Source organism: Grus americana, chromosome 4 (assembly GCF_028858705.1).
Source record: "Grus americana isolate bGruAme1 chromosome 4, bGruAme1.mat, whole genome shotgun sequence".
Classification (NCBI taxonomy): Eukaryota; Metazoa; Chordata; class Aves; order Gruiformes; family Gruidae; genus Grus; species Grus americana.
Genome location: NC_072855.1, coordinates 24,528,065 through 24,550,461, shown reverse-complemented (window position 1 = coordinate 24,550,461; position 22,397 = coordinate 24,528,065). Strand labels below are relative to the sequence as shown.

Below are 22,397 nucleotides of genomic sequence, written 5' to 3'. Positions count from 1 at the left end.
TATTTTCCAGCATGTGAAGTACAGGCATTATGTTTTTCTTAGACACAGAGGCCATCTTGTGGCAGAATGATGGTAGTTGTATTAAAATACTAATTTAGATGGAAAAATGAAGTCCCATTTATTGCAATATTTCCTGTATTTTTTGTAGTACCATCATACATTGAAGCATGATTGTGCTGATTTTGGCTGGTGTACAGTTAATTTTTCTTCACATCTATGTTTTGGATTTGTGCTGAAAATAGCGTTGATACCACAGGGATGTTTTTGCTACTGCTGAGCAGTGCTTACACAGAGCCAAGGTCTTTTCTGCTTCTCACCCCACCCCACCAGCGAGTAGGCTTGGGATGCACAAGGAGTTGGGAGGGGACACAGCCAGGACAGCTGACCCCAACTGACCAAAGGGATATCCCATACCATATGGTGTCATGCTCAGCAATAAAATGAGGAGGAAGGTTGGTGGGGAGGCACTCCTCAGAGACTGGCTGGGCATCAGTCGGCTGGTGGTAAGCAATTGTTTTCATTTGCATCACTTGTCTTTCTTGGGTTTTATTTCTCTCTCTTTGTTATTTTACTTTTCGATTATGATTATTATATATGTCAATTACTAAACTGTTCTTATCTCAGCCAATGAGTTTTCTCACTTTTACCCTTCCAATTCTCTTCCCCCATCCCACCGGGGGGGAGTGAGCGAGCAGCTCTGTGGTGCTTAGTTGCCGGCAGGGGTTAAATCACTACAATGATCATAATATACATACATTCTGACAGTATCTGCTGAACCTGCAGCAGAATATTCAATACTAAAGAGAAGGCACTGAAGACAAAAGATCTGATGACAAAATGCATTAAGGCACTGAGAAAAGTGTGATAAAGTTTTCTGCTAATAAGAAGCCAGTGTACATTTAAAAAATATCTTTATTTATAGAAAAAATTAAAAAAGGAAAGGATAGTTATGTCACAGTGAAGGGATTAAGGTCCTCATATATTCTGTTTTACAATTAAAAAATGATAATCCTACAGGACGAGACATTACTGAATAGATGAATTAAACAAATTAATACTATTTCTATTTATCTTTTCTTTTGCAATGCAATTTTCTCATTGATAGTAGTGATTTGGAAGTGCTGCAAATATATTACCTCTGAAGAAAAAATATGCAGACTGGCAATGTGTATCACAATTAAGATTTGTCAGCAAGACATACAGGGATTCTAAATAGTCTAAATTATTAATAAACTTTTAGATTTAGACTAATATTTAAAGTTTATATTATATTACTAAAGGGAGGGGAGGAGGGGGTTGAAAGAAGAAAATAATTGGTGCATTGAATCCAGAAGAATAGCAGTAACTAACAAATAACTATACGCAGGTGGACCTGAAGAAAGAGCTGCATCTACTGCACATTGCTAGAGCAATAGAGAAGCCACACAGATGTCAGAACCTGTGTAGTCACAAATTGATACTTGTATATTTGTATGTGAAAATACCAAGCGGTCGGCTTTCTCCCAGAATTGAATGATTCATTGGCACTTGCTAGCTATGTTGAACCTTAAACAGAAATGCAGAAGTTTAGCGTTTCAAGAAATTTGTGGTGTGTTGTACAAGGTGGATTGCAATACAACAGCAACAGAAGACTGTCAATTAGAATATTATTTCAGTAGAAACACAGTTTAAAAAGTCCAACCATGCTATTGCTCTTACTTTTAAAAATTAGGTTAGTCTTACTTAGCATTCTAAGAAAGAAATGAGTTTTTAGACTCGTTTATTAACAGTACCTTCAATACAAGAACCCAGTATAATGAATGAAATTTCAAAACACTATGTTTTAAAACTTAAATGAAGGAATAATTTTTCCAAACTTAATGTTAACCTGAAAAACCCCCACTACTGTGATAGATAAAAGTGAGGCAACAAATCTAGTAAATTCTGGTATTACAGATTAGATATTCACATGCGGTAGCACTGAAATCTGCTATGACATTCACAAGGATAAAAACATTTACTGAGAATATAAAAGTCAGGATTAATTACTAACAATACCTGAAAGTAAGAAGAAATTTCCTCTGTCTGTGAATTGCAATGATTTATTATGCTTTCCTCTAAAGAACCTGGTAACTATTATTACTGGTTGTAGAGTAATCCATATATCATGGAATGATTCCTGAGATTTTGATATAGTGAATAATTCCTAGTATTTAAAGTATGTAGAAATATGGTTCTGTGTCAATTGAGTATGGTACCTGCAAGTCCTTAGAAACCTATGCAGACCAGTGTATAATCCTTCATACCTGTATTTTCAATATCTCTTTTCCACAGGAGAAATGTTCACTTTTAGCAAGCAAGGACATTGCTATTATACTTTGCTTTAGTAAAGAGGTTGCAAAGTAAATAAGTAAGCAGCCTGATTCCCCAACCGGTATCCTTGTCACTTGTTCATACCACACATCACGGAAATATTCACACCTTTCAACAAGAAAGAATAGATATAGGGCTGTTAGTTGCCAGTGATTCTGTCAAGCAAACGCTTTATTTTGCCACTTAAAACGAAGTTCTTCTGAAAGATCACTTCTGCCACTCTTCCGCAAATAGCGAGACAGGAGCTGCTGTTTATCGGCCGACCTTGGAAGGGACTTTTTCCAGCAGCAAAGCAGCTCATAGATCTGGTGTGTTAAATTATCAGGGCACTTCAGCCTAACAAGCTGAAGTACGCTCCGCCGAACAGGTAAGCATAAAGCAAGCAATGATGTATTATCTTCTGCAAGCTCTTCTGCAAGCCAGTATAGCAAGTTGTCCCACAGGGCCTCTGAAGGGCAAAAATTAGTAAATTAAGAGTGTTATTCTTCTGCTATGTAAATCTTTCTTTCTTTTGAAAAGCTTTCTAAAGCTGGAAGCTCAGTGAGTGAACTCCTCAACTAAATATGGTTTGGGTTTTACTTTAATGGAAACATCATCACTTCTTACTCCTCAGTGCAGTTACCAAAACTACATTAGACATGAAGTGAATTTAGTCAAGAGCAGATTCAGCAATGATCTATAACTTTTGGAATTGCGTGGGGAAAGCGAGCAATAAGATAAAAGGTTCTGGGCATTTCCTATAACTGATACATAACTTACTCTGGAGCTTTCCAGTACAAACTGAACCTTCTCATACAGAAAATTACATGCTGCTCAAGTACTCCACCACAACATTATCTTACCAGAGCTTTTGCATTACCTGGTAAACAGATGACTTTTTCTTTCTTTGAATATCTTTTTACACATTAGCTACTTTGGTTCATGAACATGGCATTTTAAAATGTCAGTTACAGCTGAAACAAATCTTGGCATTTAAAAAAAGTAAGTAGCAAATATATCTATTATTTATATTGATATTAATATATTATGTATGTGTTCTTACCTGATGAATCAGAAGAAATTCTGTTTGTGCTTCGTGGACGGTTGATCAACTTTTCATGCTATCAAAGAAAATACATTGAGGAAAGAGAAATGACTGAATGATTAAGGAATGAGGTGTAGGATATGGAGGTGGATTGAAGTAAATCAGCATTTAATATTGGTCCTACCTACACAGAGGATTTGTGTCATTATTAAAAACCACTTAACATCATCAGCAGGTAAAAATCAGTATACAGCTATTAAAATAATGACACTAAGTCTGTTTACACCAAATGAATGTTTATTGCATCTTATAAAAAAGTTTATAATTTATGCAATTTTATAAATGTTTGATCGGTAGCATTATGTCATGACTGGTGCATTGAAACTGGGTGTATAGAAAATCTGTATGGAACCTTTCTACATGAAATGGGTTCTAATTTTGAATATTGCACTAACTTTGTCTTGCTGTCTCTGTCGTCTTTTTAGAACTGTGTGCATACCATACTGTTTCCAGGAAAATAACAGTTTCTAGGTACGTAGTAACTGTTGTTAGGTCTACAAATCATACTATGTTTGTAGCAAGAGTGATTCATTTTACATGGTTCAGCTTTTAATTATAAATCACTAATAATCATCAGAACTCAAAAGACAAATTCCATTGAAAGTACAGAGTTCTTCCTCTTTCTTCTGAACACTGGAGAGAAAGAAAACAGTACTCTGTCCTTCTCCCCTTTGACTGAGAAAGAGGAAAATCATGTGGGCTTCACTGTTGTTTCCTACGCTGTATGGAACAAGAAATCACTTACATAAGCACTGAGCACAAGAAGAGATTAATTTCTATCAAGTGAATTTCAGCTCTTTTTTTGTTAAAAGCTGTAATTGTCCTCTTTAAGTGTCCGTGTTACATTTTCCACACACATTCAGTTGTGTTTCCTGGCTGTTTATGCACAGCTTTCCCTGTGAGACTTGTTCCAGGTTTATTCACTGAGTTTCTTTTTTTCCATTTGTGAATTAAGAGCATGAAACTCTGACTGGATAAACTACTCACCTTTTCCTGCTGGGCAGACTGAGCCAGAGCCTTATTGAGCTTATCTTAAATACTTTTATAATACAGACTTTATATATTGTACTCAGTCATCCTGGCAGGGGGTTTCAGTGTGCGCAGGATGCCCAGAGCATGTACTGCTTGGTGGTGCAAAACCATCCTGTGCCATACTCATCTTGAGATCTGAATCTGCCTTGTCTTGCATGCTTCTGCAGCAATGCTGTCAGTGGATGTGCCCTAGTGTGAAGATAGCATAACATGGCTAAAAAACCCCATCAAAATAAAGGGAATAGAAAGCTCTTCCAGAAGGGGGCATTGTTTTTCTTCCAAGACTCGGCTTTCCTTGGCTTTGTTTAATTATGCATTTATATTTAAACTTATTTTCATTCATTAATGAGAATTTAGCACCTCAAAGGTCTATATGAGATTTTCAAAGTTATTGTAGATGAACTCAATTACCCATGCATTGACTTTAATCTGAACCACTTTATGCTACTTAATGTTAAAATAGTAGTAAAAATGATAAGAATTGAAAATGAGTATTGTCTAGAAATAGTGTAATAATATACAATGCATTAGATCTAAAACATTAAATCTGCCTTTAAAGATTAAATATCTGTGGTGAAGCGCTAAATTCACCCATGGTTCAGCTGCACTGGCATGTGGCCCTGCTCTTCTTGTTGGCAGCGTAAGTAAAATACTCTTAGCGGTCAAAGCAGTTTTCTAGTCTGGAAGGCCCTTCAATTAGCTAAGCCTTTCTGAAGAAGAGGATCACATGCAATTTTGCTGTTAGACAGTCATTAGACATAAAACTTCAGCAGAATAGTAATTTGATAATGCTTGTATGTATTACAACAATCTCTTTTTGCAAAGCATTCTGATTTCAGCCAGTAATACTGAAGTGCTCTGTCAAATGGACCTCTCAGATGTGACCAGACTCCAGCAGCATATTAAACAGGACAGACAGAAAAGGAGAAATTAATATTTTAAACAATTTAGCCCAGTTTCACATAGATACAACTGCTTTGAAATCAGTAGAAATATTACTGATATGCACATACATACTTGACATCAGAACCTAATCCACCGTATTTAACTTGTGTTGAAAATAACAGGTGTGACCAAACAGTGCTTTCTAATGCTGAAGAAATGAAAGCTCCATAAATAGGAATTGTTATTGAAGATCAGCTTACTTCTGTACAAGTATAGCATGTTTAAACTAAAAACTGATGTGAATGGTTGCATACAAAGTAAATAACCACTGCTTTCACCACTGTTAGAAATATATTTGTAAGAGAGTGGATAATGTGGGCACATACATAAAAATGGCTTACAATCTATGTAGTTACTGTCTTCTCTGCACAATTCAACAGAAATTTAGGTGGGAATTTTACAGAAATAAGTGAAAATGTAGTCAGAATGGTTGCCTTGAAAAGATTCCATCTGTCTTTGTAACAACCAAAAATCAGGCACTCTGGGTGGTTCTAACTCAATCATCTGGGGGGAAAAAAAAACCCCACAACAAACAAACAACCCCCCAAAACCCCCCAAAAACAAACAGAATCATAGAATGGTGTGGGCTGGAGGGGACCTTAAAGATCATCTAGTCCAACCCCCCTGCCATGGGCAGGGACACCCTCCACTAGACCAAGTTGCCCAAAGCCACATCCAACCTGGCCTTGAACACTTCCAGGGAGGGGGCATCCACAACCTCTCTGGGCAACCTGTCCCAGTGCCTCACCACCACCCTCACAGTGAAGAATTTCTTCCTAATATCTAATCTAAATCTACCCTCTGTTAGTTTAAAGCCATTACCCCTTGTCCTATCACTCCATGCCCTTGTAAACAGTTCCTCTCCAGCTTTCCTGTAGGCCCCCTTTAGGTCCTACAGGAAGGCTGCTATAAGATCTCCCTGGAGCCTTTGGGGCAGCTTAATTGCTGTACTGTAGTAGTATACATGTGATAGAAACTAGCAAAACTGAAGGATCATTGCTTGATTGTATGTCTACACAGATGAATGTGGTCAGACAGTTCTAGGCACTTTGGCGATATATATTAATAGCGTCAGCACATGACTAATTATGGACAGTGCTAGTCTTGGTTCATATCATATGAATATTAACACAAGACTTGTACTTTAATGAAGTGGTAAATAGCAGTTGCATTTGACAGATGGCCGGTGTAGTTGTTTGTATAATTAGTTCATTAAATTCCTCCCTAACTGTGTTTTCTCATACAATTTTAACTATTTCTTTCTATTTCTTTTATTCATTAGAAAACACACCTAAATGTGAAGATATATCTGATTCAAATACATTGTTCAGATCATGGATAGTAAAAACAGGATAAAAGTTCTTATGTTAATTTTTACTGTCAGTGCTTTCATCACTGTTAATAATTTTAGAACACAGAATAAGATACGGTAAGTAATTAGAATTTCCTTTTCATTGCTCTGGCATTTAATTGCATCTGGATCATTATGTTTAATATATGGTTCTGTCTCTCTTCCACTCAATTCCATTTCTAGCTCAAACACATTTTTAACTGCTCAAATATCCTGTTCAAATGGGTTCAACTTTTGACTATTTTTGTATGTAAAAAGTATGTTCTTTTATATTACTGGTTATACCTGCCACTTACCAATATTGTTATTCTTATATCTCGTGAAAGGGGATAATAATAATTCATTTTTCAGTTCCTCCTTAATTTTCATCAGTGAATACAATATTTCAATTTCTGTCGAAACTGCCTGAAGTGTTGTTACCAATGTATTGTCTCTCTACCTAGAACCACTCCATGTTTCTGATAACTTCTTTCTTTCCTCTTCCAAATCCTCTTTCTGAGTTCTGTGACCAGAACTGCAGAGTGCAGTCATGATGTGGATGCCTCATAGATATATGGCATGATCTTGTTGTCAGTTTTGTTCTCTACTTATCTGGAACATTTTGCTTACCTTTGTATTTGCTGCTGAATGTTCTGGAAGTTTTCAGAAAGCAAAATGACCAAAGATCTTTCTTTTTTTTCTTTTTTTTTGAGTCGTAATAGGTAATTTGGGGTCTATCAGTATAAAATTAGGTATGAGCCACTTATTGACATCTAAATTATCTAGTTTATTTTCTAGTCACTCAGTATCACCATATTCTGTGATTCTTCACACACAACTTTAGTATTCTGAATATTTTGTCCTGTCATCAGACTTTTCACTTAATTATTCAAAAGTTTCTGATGCATATGTTAGTATGGATCTGTGTGGGACTTTACTAGTAATCATCTCCCCTTGAGAAAACCAATTGTTTTTTCCTACTCTTTTTTCCTCTTTCAGCCAGCAAAAAAGCCAAAAGAGAATATTTTTTGTTCTTAAAATTTCTGTCAGTTTGTTCAGTATGGAATTCAAGATTTAGTTGGCTGACAATGAGCCAAAGAAGAGCAAAAGAGCGAACAACATTATAACTTTGTCTTAATGAATGTTACATACCACTAGATAGTGGTGTGGGAGAGATTCCTTCCGTATTTATATACCAATAGTAAGGTATGTTGTATTTAATTTACTAATTATTCACTGAAGTCAAATAACCAGCTTCACTGATGTTTTACAATTCTTCAAAAAGATGATAACTAAAATAGCTAAATCATTAAGAAATATTTCCTCTCTATTAAAAAACCCTGACGTTAGGCATTATCCATTTTAAATTATTATTCTACCCATCCAGCATAGAAGATAGATCAAAAAGTCAGAGGGTTCACTAACTATAAGTATAACATTTTGTGTATTACGATGACTTACAACACAAGGGAAGATGTTATTTTGAAGTTTTTCTACCTTCTCTAGAGAGGAATTTTATTCTGTGTAAGACAGAAAATACAAATCACATAATGAAAAAGATATCAATATGCAAATGTTTTCAATAATTTTGATCAATTTTTTTTGGCCTAATATTTGTGTTTAATGAAGATTCTGGCTCCTTTGAAATGCACCTCTTAAAATATAGTTACAAGAAGCAAAAGAAAAATTATTTACAAGAAGCTGAAACACTGATTTTTCTGAAATGATACAATAACTCTGTCTCTCTAAGCAGACTTTTTGTGCATCAAACTTGGATCATCTGTGCTTGAACTGATTCACTTGAAAGTAGAGCTACTAGTCAAAAAACAGATGTAGAGAAAATACTCCCAAAGGCGATCACCATTCCTGAGGTTTTAGTTCATTTCTAATTTCTAAGTTACCAGCAATGATCATGTTATACAGCTTCTCTGTTTATTTCCATTTAAATGCATAGGCTACCTGGGTGCTACTGTGTAGCCACATATATTATATATTCTCACAGACTTATACAGACTGACCAGACTTCAAGATCTCAGCCACGCTGGGAAAGAGGAAATGTGGCCTTAAATTTAGTGGAGAAAAGGGGTACTCAGAAATAATTACTTTGAAAAGTCCAAATAGAACACATATGGATTAATATTTACAGCAGTAGACCATGTATGCCAATCCAAATCTAAGATACTTGATAATTATCTTTGTGGTTTAATAAATGCTGTTAAATCCTCTAAATCTTATTCTTATGACACAGTAAGATAAAATAAAGTAGAACAGTGGGATAGAAGCTAGGCAGGTGGATGGAAGAAAACTAACTGATGCCTAGGGTGTGCCACAGATATTTTTTTTTAATTATTATTTTTTTAATCATCCCACTGGACCTCAAGAGTTTGTATTTCCCTCTCTGTGAATACTGCATATGGAATGCTAGCCCTGTGGAAAAGCAAAATGCTTGAAAGCATGTGATTCTGAAAAGAAAACTTACATTTTATATGGAGTTTGTCACTGAAAGAGATCTCCTTTTAAAATCTTCTGCACTTAACTGTTCTTAATTTTTACTTGAGACAGTGGAGATGAGAGAGAAATCAAGAGGTATGCTTAGGAAATAAAAGATGATTTTGCAGGTGATAGCTTAAGGAAGAGTGAAGTCAATTAAATTCAAAAAGAGAGAGATGCTATTGCTTGTCACTAGAGATTTAGACCAAGTGTTACTGTACATAGTTTGGTATTAAAATGTATGCAAATTTGATAGCAGTAGTCTAGCGACAGCATTTTGTACAATATAGCGTGATGATATGTAGGCTCCTTGAAAAGACTACAATGATATTTCATTACAGCAATATTAAAGATTAATTTATGTAGCAATAGCTTTCACCACAGATGGAGATAATTGCCCGCATGGCTGTATTGCAGAGGCTTATCAGGCATAATAGGAGAATCAGGTGACAGGAGAAAGACAGGTTACATGAACCATTTAATACTCCTATAATTTGCAGTTCTGCACTCCCGAGACAAGGATATGAGAATTATGTAACTGAAACTTAAGTAATAACTTCTTAGGGCCATACCATTTGGGGAGAGCAAATGTGTGAAAAACTTTTGCTAAACATTTTTTTCCATGCTCGTGCTTGGATGAGGGTCCCTTCCACCTGCTAAAAGAAATTATGAGAGTGTTTGTATATTGCTGATGGATCTGAACAGCTCCATCAGTGACTCCTGTGTGTGTCTGTAAAGCAAAAATCATACCAAGATCCTTTTTACCTAATAAATATGTGGTAAGGGAAAAAGGGAAAGATCTCTAACATTATCAAGTGAGAAACCCACCTTTGGCAACGTTAGTGCTAATTTACACAGTGGCGATTGGTGTTGATATTCACCAAATGGCAAGGGTTGTTCCCATTCCTTGGTTATCATCTCTCTGCTAATTTTATAAAACACTGCTGTTCCTTTGTAATGTGGTGAGCTGTGGTTACCAAATTCATCCACTTCTTTAATTTGGAGCTCCAGCCTGGGTCGTCTTTGTGAATGAAAAACCAGCCTGTAGACTTTTCCAAAATCTTTTCCATTCTCTGCAGTTCATACAAAAAAAAGAAAAAAAATATTTTTTACACTGTATTTAGATGTATGACATCTAAAATAATTCATTAGGGTGAGTCAAATAGGGCTAATCACCTAACATTTGGTTGTTCTTTATCATTATTTTTACTTGAACATTTGAAGTTCAAACGTTCCTGCCAGCCTGCTTCAGTAGTTGAAATGTCTTCATAGTTAGCTGTCTTAGCACCTGAATTTTTGGTATAAGGAATAAGTGGTGAAGGCTGTGATACAAGTTGAAAAGTAAAGAACACAGAAGGAGATAAAGTACATAACACAGAGAGAAATAAAATGGTGGTGTGAATGGAATTAGAAGTATATGCTTTCTCGTTATTCAGGATGGATGGATGTCTATCTGTAACAAGAAAATCAACAGGGGCAGAGAGGTAGGTGTAGTTCTAGGATTTGTAATTCCATTTTAATTGATACATCTATAACACTATCCTTCGCATAGCTAAGTGGGCATTCCTTGGGGGCTGGAGACTTCTCTTTTTGAAGAATAATCCTTTCTTTATGGTAAACGGAGTTTTCAATGGGAGAGTTCATGTACAAAATGTTCAGAGGGCCAAATATATATTTATCCATTCTTTCCAAAACTGACAGAAGAGACTATAGGTAATTTTGGGTGAAAATTTTTTTTAGGATTCTCATCTCTTCTCCCTTTAAGCAAATCTCTGAATGGTGGCAGCCACTGTATGGAATTTTTGAGGCTCCTAATGGAAACAGCATTAACAACTCTCTCTCATCACCTCGATTCACAGTGCAACTCACAAAAAGCAACATTTTGCCCTGGGTTTCAGTTTTTAATCTTGCTCACTTTAAATGAATTTGCATGGATAAAATAGCAGACTATTTCTTTTTGTTTGGAATCTGTTTAATTCCTATCAAATATTCTCTATATTGAAAAGCCATTGATGGAATCCTGTCCTTTTGAAATAAAAGATAAAATGCCAGCAGTTTCCGAGGGACCAGGTTTCACAGAATGGCAGAGGTTGGAAGAGATCTCTGAAGATCACCTTGTTCAACTCCCCCCCCTGCTCAAAGCAGGGTCATCTAGAGCAGGTTGCTCAGGATCTTGTTCATCTAGTACATTTGATTTTTCAGTTAGAGCAGTTTCCCGTGTGGTTCCATGTACCTATCATTTACAAGAAATAAAACACTGAAATAACTAAATGTGCTGTGACTAAGCACAATCTACTAATGTTCACATACAGTATTTCTGAACAGCTGAAGTGATTGATAATGTTCATCCAAATGCATGAATTAATTACTTTACCTGAAGCAAAAATATTGCCTCTAAATCTAAAATGAATCTGCTCTCCTTCTCTTAATGAGAACTGCTGTGTAGGTTCTGGGGGACCAAAGTAGCCCTCCTCATGGAGATTTTGAAGTTCCCAGGTCAGATCTTTGGATGCAGATAGCAAAACTACTATTTCATATGGGTTTTCTCTTTTCCGATACAGTATCACATTAGCCATTGTGCTACAGACAGCTTCTTCCAGAGCATGAGCAAAGAGGAGAAGATACGTGTTTTCCAAGAGGAACGAAAGGCGAATGACAACAAAGCTGTATTAAAAAAAAAAAAAAAAAAAGGCAAGAAAATAAATAGCTCTATCTTAAATCATTTTAACAACTTCTAACAATTTAATATGCAAAATAATACCTTTTGCTACCTCCTTTTCATTCTTGTTTCCAACACATGAAAGGGTGGAAATTTGCCTGCTTCTGTAGAGTATATTGACTCTGTATCCATGAATTCAAATACATGCAACTTTTAGATGAAAGTAAGATAGTATTTCTTAATAAGAAATTCCAAAAAATATTATGGTTTTGTAGTTAGAGAGCTAAATCGCATTTTCAAATAAAGATTAATATCTGCTTCAATATTTGTATATATTACGATGTGTACAGTCTATGGATGAAAAAATATTTAAACAAATTTATATTTTCTGTAATTATGAGTAACGAATCTAAGTGATCTTATACTGAAAAGTGGAATAAAGAGATGCTGGCAAGTTAATACTTAATGGTGAATGATTTCTTAACTATACTAATTTCTATTGATCTGTACACTTGAAAGTAAATATTTTAGTAAATGGAATTTTATAAAATTATTCATACATTACCTTTCTAAATGCTCATTTAATTCAAATGATACAAGCCCATTCCGTGCATTCTGGATAATAACATCATCAAACACCTTCCACCCCTCTTCTTTGTTTCTGCAACCTAATAATTTCAAAGTATCACTGAGATTTTCCCCATTTTTTCTCACAGAAGCACTCGCAGCCCTGGAAAGCCAAGGAATTACAGGAAAAAATATAATGAAAAACAGATCCTACAGAAAGACTAACCTTGTATTTGTAGCTTTGCTTTCCCTTCTGCTTTCCTTGATGACTACAACTGTTTTTCCCACCTTGTAGATGAAAATCTACATCTGGAACTATACTCCAGAGTACATAAGTGATATAATTGCTAAGAGAGATTTTTATTTTTTTCAATTCTCCATAAAAAGGTTAAAAAAAAAAAAAAGAAAAAGAAAGGTTTCTATCTAAATGAATACAGTTTAATCTGTCATTTAATATCATGCACAGTAATTATTATGGATTGTTTTTTGAGTCAGTCATCAAGATTTAGATTCTCTAAAAGCAGGTATCTGAAAAAAAACAAAACAAAGAAAAAACCACCCCCAACAACCCACCTTTTCTTCCAGAATCAAATATTACTCAGTAACCACAAAGGAATTCAGAGAATGACTGCTACCCATTATCTCTTTCAACAGAGAAAATAAAAGTAGCTTCTCTTCAAATCAGGTGATTACTTTGATATCACACTCAGAATGAAGAAACTGTGACATGACGTGGTCTAGCTAATTTATCCTCATGAATGAAACATGAAGTTTTTTTTTACAGAAGCCCATAACTCTTCTCTCATGCACACCCCTCCTTATCTATTTTTTAAAACTGGATGTGAATAACCCGTTCACCTCAAATGCACACCCTATGTACAATCCAAACAAGAAAATACTGCAGACAGGACAGCCTAAGCATTTCTCAAGCATGCAGCCTCAGCCTATGTACAAATACAGGAAAATGTTGGTATCATTTTCTAAGGAATTTGTATAGAAATAAGCAATCAAGCCATCGTCTTTTCATGGATATGCTTTGACTGGGGATCTAAAGTGCCACTTAGACTGGTATTAAGAACAGACAGATGCCACGAGGGTATTGCCACACAATGAAACGCTTCTGGTACAGGAAATGAAATTTAAATCTCCTGTAAACTGACATGGGCACCCTGCCCAAATCTGAAGTTTGTGATAAAGATTGATGTATAGTCTAAGAGACCAGTGTGAAGGCAAGTTCTTTAAAACATGATCTGAGAAGTTTTTCAGAAAAGAAAGGCTAGAATATTGCCTGCCTTCTCCATCTGTAGCTTGCTTATTTTCAAGATAATCATAATCTTCGCATATAGATGAATTATGTAAAAGATAATATTTAGCACAGTATGAATAAGCTAACTCTTTAATGACCTCAAATAGAAGTACTTCAAAGCTGACTCTTCTCCCAAGCTAGTCCCTACCAAGAAATCCCAGAAAGCCTTTCTGAACCTGGAGTTGCCCACGGTAGCAGAACTGTAAGGACAACAATCAAATGGTCAGTTCAGATTGATTTTTTTTACCTGCAGGAGATGGTAAAAATACTATTTATTTTGCTGACTGTCAAAACAGATTAGGTCAACTTTGGCCTTTTTTGCACCAGTAAGTTTGCATGATGGATAAATTTTATTGAACTGCCAGTTAACAACTGAAACTTACAGGGGTTTTTTTTAGGAGTCCCCATGTTTTAATGCCTTTTTAAGATATTCCAAATGGTCTAAGTTTTAGAAATTTTGTAGTGAGTGCTTTGGAAAAGTCTGGGCCTTTGTCTAACATAGCAGTTACCACAAAACTGACCTATGCCAAATCATTGTGTCAGAAATTTAGACTCAGGTAGCCATTGGAACGTGTAGAAGAAGAGACCACAAAATTCAAAGGCCAGGGTAGCCAAACCCCTGAACGGTAAAATAATGAGCACGGCAGCTTTGAGACATGGTTATTCTCTATGTTAAATGTTTGCCTTTGGTGAAAATGGCTGAACATTTCTTCCTGAAAAAACCCACACATTTTTCATCCAGACTCCTGCTAGAAATTCTGTGGTAAGCATATTTAAAGATTATACATCAAATGCTTTGGAAATATGAATTTTCCTGGTGGAGCTATAACATGAGAATTGTGGGGATTTGCTCTAGTGTTTCTAACAATTTTTCTAAGTATAGCAGACTGTATTAAGGAACTAACACATTTTTAATACCAAAAATTATTAATCAGTAACTGTTAAAACTAATTCATTTTGATATTTTGAAAATACTGAATTTGTAGTGAAGTTGTTCTTACCAAGGATGGTACGCTGTAGCAACCCTCTTTACAGTAGCACTAAGGGCTCTCGCATGTTCTCTCTCATCTCCTTGCCTCTTTTTTTCTGGGTTCGGAGGACAGGGTAGAGTAATAGTGAATGAGCTGTGAAATGGTTGGGCTGAAGGATGCTGGACATAAACCAGTGCACTAGTAGATACCACTGAGTAGTACATATCATGTCTTGCTTTCAGTGTCGAAACCAATGATGGTTCAATTGGCTGAACCTAAATATGGAAATCATTTGTACAATTAATTTACAAATTAATAAATCTTCTGTTTCATGCCTGAGTTTTTACAAATTGATTTATCTTTTGTAATTGGATTAGACTATCACAGAACCTTTAGGGTCCTCTTATAACCCAGGAACAACCCTACCGATGTATCAGCACTTTATACAATGCACAACCAAGTGCTTGAAAGTCTTCAAACCCCAGAACCTTTACTGACTAAAACATTTTGATTGTTTTGTTCCTGCTTTAAGTTCAAGGTTTGAGACTCCTGAGCTCCCTCATAGTTTGATAATTTTCTAAGATTTTTTCCAAATCTGTAATTTTTTCACTATTAATTTTAGCTTCTCTGTACTTCAGAATCAATGTTTTTTATGGGGGAATGGAGAAACACATTATAATTGAAGCCAATTTTGAGATTATTCTCAGCCTAAGACTAAGAGGTGACAAAACCTTCTGTTTCACCGCCTGGTACAAATGATGAAGGTCAGGTGAGAAAAATTGTTTCATTAGCTTAAACACTGGGCCAAGCAGTTGAAGTTTGGAGTTGAAAACAACTGTATTTTCTAAAGTATATCAAACAAACATAGATGGTTCTTCTTTTTAGCTAGACATATTGACTACTAACTATATTATGTGGTTTTAGCAAGGTTGACAGGAAACCACTTCCTGTGCATACAGGATGTGGAGCTGCACTCCCTTTTCACTTCTAATAATGGAACACGTTGCCCTTTAACATTATTGGCATCATTGCTTCAGAAGTAATCAGATAACAGACTTATGGAACAAGTATTTTGTATTTCAAGCTCACCTTTAACTGCATGGGTGCTGGAGAACTGAATGTTTCTGGATGGTAATAGAAAGAGATTCTAGAATCCATGCTCAGCTTTTGTGAGAGTCCTACCTTTGGAACAGTAAATGTTTCTTTCTTTAAGCAGGACAACACAGAAAAAAAACCCAGCTGATAAATTTTCACTTCCGCAAAGGTTTCCTGCATGAAGAGAATGTGGTGTTAGAGTACTTTGGAGGGAAAGGAAGCTGTGTTCCACAGCGGATTAGCATTTTGAGAAGACAACATTATGTATAGAACAAGGTGTGAAATGAAAACAAATTAAATATTACTGCCACCTGGATGCCCAGTTATCTGGTGATCTCTAATCATCATGAGATGTCATTAATTTTCCAGTGTATGACTGCGGTGAAATGAAATAAGCTTGTAAACTGGGTGACGAATATGGCCCAATGCAATTCTTCTGCAGTTATAAAAAAGAACCATCGTCTGTCTTTGAGATGGAGTTTGGACTCATACATACATCATTGTGTTACTTCTCTGTGATCTTATTGCAAAATAATTTCCCTTAAGTTTTTACTTTTATTAAATAATTAAATGTATTACACTTATTTACAAAAATCATGAACCATTACTCAATCATTAGTATTGTGGGATCAAGCACTTGCCTTGACATTACAAGTGAAAAAAATGACCTTGTTAAATACTAGGTTTCAAATAGAATTAGTTCTTGAGAAAGTAGGAAGAAAAGTTCAATTTAACCCCACATAGTGGCCAATATGTCTTAATAATGACAACTTTACTTGTATAACTCCACAAGGGCTTAACTGGGAACCTGGAATGATGTTTTTACAATGCTTAGAGGACAGGTTACCAACCTTATGGTTTCCTTGGAATCCCTCCAAAGAAATAGGAGTTAAGTAGTTTGATTGAAAGTTCCTATCAGTCACCTTCACCATAATCTCCCGATAATTTCCTCTGAAGCACGAAGTAAACGGGATTGCAATGTTGATAGGGAAAGGGATTGTTTTCTCATAATCAGAGCATTCAATACAGATGACATTGCTGACCAGCTCCTCAGAATCATCCACCACCAAGGAACTAGCGTCATTGACTATCTTACACTTCAGATTCTCCAGAGCAGTTGCAGGGGCTTTAATAAAACAAGCTACTTCACATTCATTCTTACTACTCTTTCCCACTAGAAATCTGGAGAAAAAGAATATAAAATATTAGTCTTTGTATTTTGGGTGGGGAGGTGTCTTGCATTTTTAATTAAATACTTTACTATAATGATGTGCTACACTGCAGCATAAACAGATCATTCATAAAAATAGAATTTTTTTAATAGATGGGAAAAATAATGAAATTTTTTATGTTTAGCTTGTTTCAGAACAACTTAAGAATTATTATAAAACTGACTAATGGGATCCTTTCCTACTGATTTCCAACAATTTGGGAATTATTGACTTTACTGGCCATGACTCAGTTCCTCTCTGGGGGAAAAAAAAAAAGCGATCAAATAGAAAGTTACAGTTTAGATGAAATGGAAGATCTTCACTGTACATGTTTAAGTTGTAAATTGTTATTATGTGCATGGCCATGGCAGCTGTTCAATACATGCATATTGAGTTCTTGGCCCACAGATGTTTATATGTATGCTAATAAGCAGTATTAATGTATATCTGTTCCTAAAAAGAATACGTGCTTACTCTTTGTACATCCAGTGCCTAGATTTTTTTATTTCTTCTGAATCATTCGTAGAAGGATTCACAGTAGTGAGATCACATGTTTGTGCTGAAGATGTGAAGGTTATTAGGTCATTCCTACAAATCTCATGATTTGTCTCCATTTTACTGTCTTCCATTTGTTCTATCAGTCTATGTTCTTCACTTTCTACCCCTTTTGAAGATTCTTTGACTACTGCCTTTTTTTTATGTTCAAAAATATTTGTGACAGTTATGTCATAAATCTCTTTCAATGTCCCAGGTACAATGCCTTCACTACTGCTCGTAGCATCTTGAAAAGCCAGTTCTGGAGACTTTTCAGTAACAGAGCTACCTCCATGAGGTTTATCTTTTCCATTGCAATCTTTTTTCTCTGTAACAGAGTTCAATAGCAGTCTGTGTTCACCATTCTCCTTTTTCATTGGAGGTTCTCTGCTAACATCCTGTTCTCCAGCAGATACGTTTTCAGCTGATGATGCAACAATGTCTTTTTCCACAGTTTTAGTTTCGCTTGGCTGGATTTGATTCATATTCTGACTTTCAGTCCTGTTCAGGGAAGGACTTCTTTGAGATTTCTGAGTGGGACTACAAGATGCTTGCACAGACGCTATTGCTTCTCCTTCAGAAAAACACACATCTGTCTCTCTAGAAGCATTTTGAGCAGTCTGGATCTCAGAATCATCACCTTGTGTGCAGCTGGCAGCATAAAGTTTATTTTCTGCCTCTTGAAGGTGTGAGACTGTATTTATCATAAAATCCTTCACTTTCTGCAGACAATCTATAATTCCATTGTACTCTGAGGGAAAAAATAGGTAACCAATTGAATTTTGCTATGAAAGCTAGCCAAAAATGTGAAAACTCAATAGACATACCTAATGAATTCCACCTAATTCCATAATGCCATTCAATACATGAAGCACAATGTATTTCCTCGCTTCCATTTAATATTTTCTGCATTTATTGCTATTCAGTTTCAGTGAATTTCTGAAGAATTGAATACAGACAAGTACATTTGTATACTTGTCCAAGTACAACTGTGTATTTGTCAAAGTACTACTGTGGCAACTCTAATGAACACCTTTCTAATGATCAGACACTAGCTAAATTCATAATGACAATCAATCTAAAGCATGGAATTGGTAAATAATATTCAAATCAATTTGGGAATAGCTTTAAAACTAAACATTAATTATATATATTTCCTAAAATTGAATCCTGCAAGGTTCTAACGCATGGGTCTCTGATAAAACTGTTATACATGAGCTCAATATTAAACATGCTTAGCAGCTTTGAATTTTTGCTATGGAGAATAGAGGATAACACAAAACCACCAGCACATATACAGTATCGAAGTTCAGCAGTTTGTAGCATCCACTTATAGGAATGGTGGAGGTTGCTCTTGCATATAACTTAAAACACTTGGTGAAGAAGGACACACAAAATGCACAAAATCACTATGTGCCATTCATGTAAGGTTTTATCTTTAACCTATTTATTTTATGATCCCTCATTTTTCTTATCTTACACTTTTTCTTAGAAATCCTTCCAGATATTCTCACCAAGGATTTCAGATGTATTACTTTTTCTCCCCTCGCCTTATGCTGTCAATCTCTATAACGGGAACTGTGTTTTCCTCAGTTAGGTATATTGCAAACCTCTCAGAAAATTTCTTGCTTATTTCTGTTTGCTGCATGAGATCCTGCAAAGCTTTGTTTTCCAGGTTAAATCCAGTGAAAGTTGATACAAATAAGAAAACTGTACAGAATGAAACACAGTATGGTGTGCTCTCCACTTACAACGGACAGAGACACACAGGGGAAGGACAATAGAAAGAGCTCATAAAAGTCTTACAGGAAACCACTGGTTTACATTCACTTTTTTCAATAATATCTTATGAGGTAAATCAATATATCAAGGTTTTAAACTTGGAAAATAATTTTATTGAGCAAGAATGTCATCACACATCAATGTGTGATATTATATGATCTAGACAGGCCTTTCATCTTTATTTGCATCTGATTATTTTAAACCTACAAAGAGTACAGTTCAGAATAAAGGTTTTTCTTGTTGAACTCAGTCTAAAAATTATTCCTTTGCAATACTTTCTCAATTCCCAAATGACTTGTTATTGGATTTTGACTATATTTTGTGAAGAAAGAGAAAAAGAAGAAAAAAAGTGCAAACACATTTTTAATATATTTTTTTCCACTGGTAGTTCAAAGAAACAAAATATTTGTTCTAAGGTACTGCTGTTTTTCCAGGAGCACTTTTACAATAGTGAAGAACTTCTAAATAGTTTAACAGGGCTGAGAAATAAAAAAAAAAGATTTGAAATAACATAGCTTTGTTTGCATAAGAGGTTGTAAAAGATCACTTCCCAGTCTCACTGTAAGGCAAAGTTGACAAAATTAACCTATTTCCTCCCTGAATTTTGCATTCTCTAAAAAAAAATAAAAAACCCCAAAACAAATTGTGCAGCTCTTTAAACTTCACTAAAATCAAATTTGAAGATAACAGAGTCATCTGAAACAGTGGCATTTTCCTATGCTGTGAATGTCACTTTTCTAATCCTGCAGTGCTTAAAGCCAAGCAAAGATATGGCCTTCTAACTTTACCCTACCCAATTGTGTTGCATGAAAAGACACTTTTTTGCATTCTGTTACAAGGTTAACCTCAAAATAAGCCGCCTTTTGTGTTACCCCCCCCGTCACCACCGCTTTTCTAACACTTTGCTGTGTTTTTTTGATATTCGATAACATGGCTTTAGAATACAGTGGCAGTTTTTTATGTAACTGTCTTCAAACCTTTTTGCTGACTGTTTTATGGGAAAGTGTCAGATGAGGAAAAGTAGCTTTTTGGAAGGAAAATGATAGTGAATTCTTAGAAATCTGAAAAAAAATAAAATAAAATAATCACATAGGCCATGAGGCCAACAGGGCAAAGTTAGCTTTATGTTGGACCCTGGAAGTAGGTCCCTTTTTTTACAAAAAATGTTCTTTTATTATTGCAGACACTTTGTAAACCTGTAGAACAAAGACTCATAAACACAGGCAGAGCTAAAGATTTCTGCCTGGAGTCTCTCTCTCTATCTATGCATCATGCTGTTAGACCATTATTACATGCAGAAATGTTAGTTCTCTTTTCTGCTTTGATGAATGTTTGCTAAGATGTTGTTTCTGAGGAAAGGGAGTTGTTTCATTTGTCACAAAATGATCCTGCATTTTTTCAGGAATAAAAATCTGGATTTGGTCCTCACAATAAACAACACCATTATTATATCCACATCATTATTATAAACGCAAGAAATTAAATTCCATGTGTTTACCTGTGCCCTAAGATGGCAGAAGTCTTTCTTACTTTTACTGTCATCTTTTTAACTTTGTTGTTACTTGTAGAGAACTGTAGACTATATATATTGGGTTTATTTGTTGAAGTGCTGGCGGCGGGGGCTGCAGGGGCCTCCCTGAGGAGGAGGAGGCCAGACAGCTGGTTCTGGCCAGTTCTGTCCAGTTCCAACCAGCTCCGCAACAGACCAACTGCTGGACTGAGCTGAGCCTGTCAGCGAAGCTGGTGCTCCCTCCGTGAAAACATATTTAAGAAAGGGCAAGAACACCAGAGAGCAGTGAGGAGTGAATAAAAAAGTGTGAGAAACAGCCCTGCCAACACAAAGGCCGGAGAAGAAGGAGGGGAGGAGGTGCTCCAGGCATGGAGCGGAGATTCCCTTGCAGCCCATGGGAGACCAGGCTGGAGCAGATATCCACTCTGCAGCCTGTGGAGGACCCCATGCTGGAGCAGGTAGATATTCCCTGAAGGCACTGCAGCCTGTGGAGAGCCCAGCTTTTCCTGACAGGAACTGTGGGCTGTGGGAAGGACCCATGGTGGAGCATGGAAGAGTGTGAGGAGGAAGGAGTGGCAGAGGGCAACTTTTATGGACTGACTACTACCCCCATTCCCCATCCCCCTGTGCTCCTTGGGACAGGAGGAGGTAGAGGAGTTGGGAATGAGGGAGTGAAGGTGAGCCTGGAAAAAAAGGAGAGAGAGGGAAAGGCGATGTTTTAATTTTTGCCTTTGTTTCTCACCAAATCTGTTTCAATTGGCAATAAATTAAATTAATTTTTTTCTTTAAGTCGAGGCCATTTTGCCCATGATGGTAAGTAGCAATTGATTTGCCTGTCTTTATATTGACCCATGAGCTTTTCCATCTTATTTTCTCCCCCCGTCCTGTTGAGGAGGGGGACCTGGGTGGGCATCTGGTGTGTAGCCAAGATAAACCCACGAAAGTATAATATACATAAAACTTTGGAACAATTCTGTTTAGGTTTTTTTTTTTCCCCTCACATAATGAGCATTATGAGTCTCCTATTGAATCTCATGTAATAGGCTCAAAAACACTGTGATATGACTGTTTAAATATTAATTCATTTGGTCTAATGAATGACCAAATACTGAAATACTAACAAATGAAAAGGTCCCCCAACATCATCACACGGCAGAACTTAGCATCCAATATACCCTGTCCATTCTGTTTACAGGTAAGTCCCTCCATACTTGCCTGGACTTGCAGTCAATTCCTTGTGTTTGTCATGGAGAGCACTCAGCAAATGGCAGGTGTCTTGGATACTTTCTGTAACATTCTCCAGCTGCTGGCTGAGAGATCTGCTCAGCTCTTTTGTTAAAGAGATCAGTCTAAGCACATACTCTGCTGTACCTTCATTATCCAGATCACTTTTCAGAAGCGCATCTCTCGCTGGGAAGTTTAGGTGCCAGATTTTCTCCAGGAGTTGGCCTGATTTGCCTGCAGGTGTAATCTTACCTTCAGCCATTTCCATTTTATGTTCAGAATATACTATTACAATTTTCTTCTGC

At 36.1% G+C, this 22,397-nt stretch overlaps 1 protein-coding gene across 1 annotated transcript; it reads right to left on the bottom strand.

The window, feature by feature from the left end:
* Positions 1-2,280: 2,280 nt before the first annotated feature.
* DTHD1 (death domain containing 1) lies at positions 2,281-22,397 on the bottom strand. Its single transcript, XM_054823886.1, is given in 11 exon segments — positions 2,281-2,800; positions 3,395-3,452; positions 10,062-10,306; positions 11,608-11,897; positions 12,458-12,622; positions 14,767-15,011; positions 15,826-16,005; positions 16,683-17,013; positions 17,517-18,333; positions 18,336-18,370; positions 22,080-22,397. Coding segments are annotated over 11 exon segments (2,937 nt in total). The 5' UTR covers positions 22,361-22,397; the 3' UTR covers positions 2,281-2,510.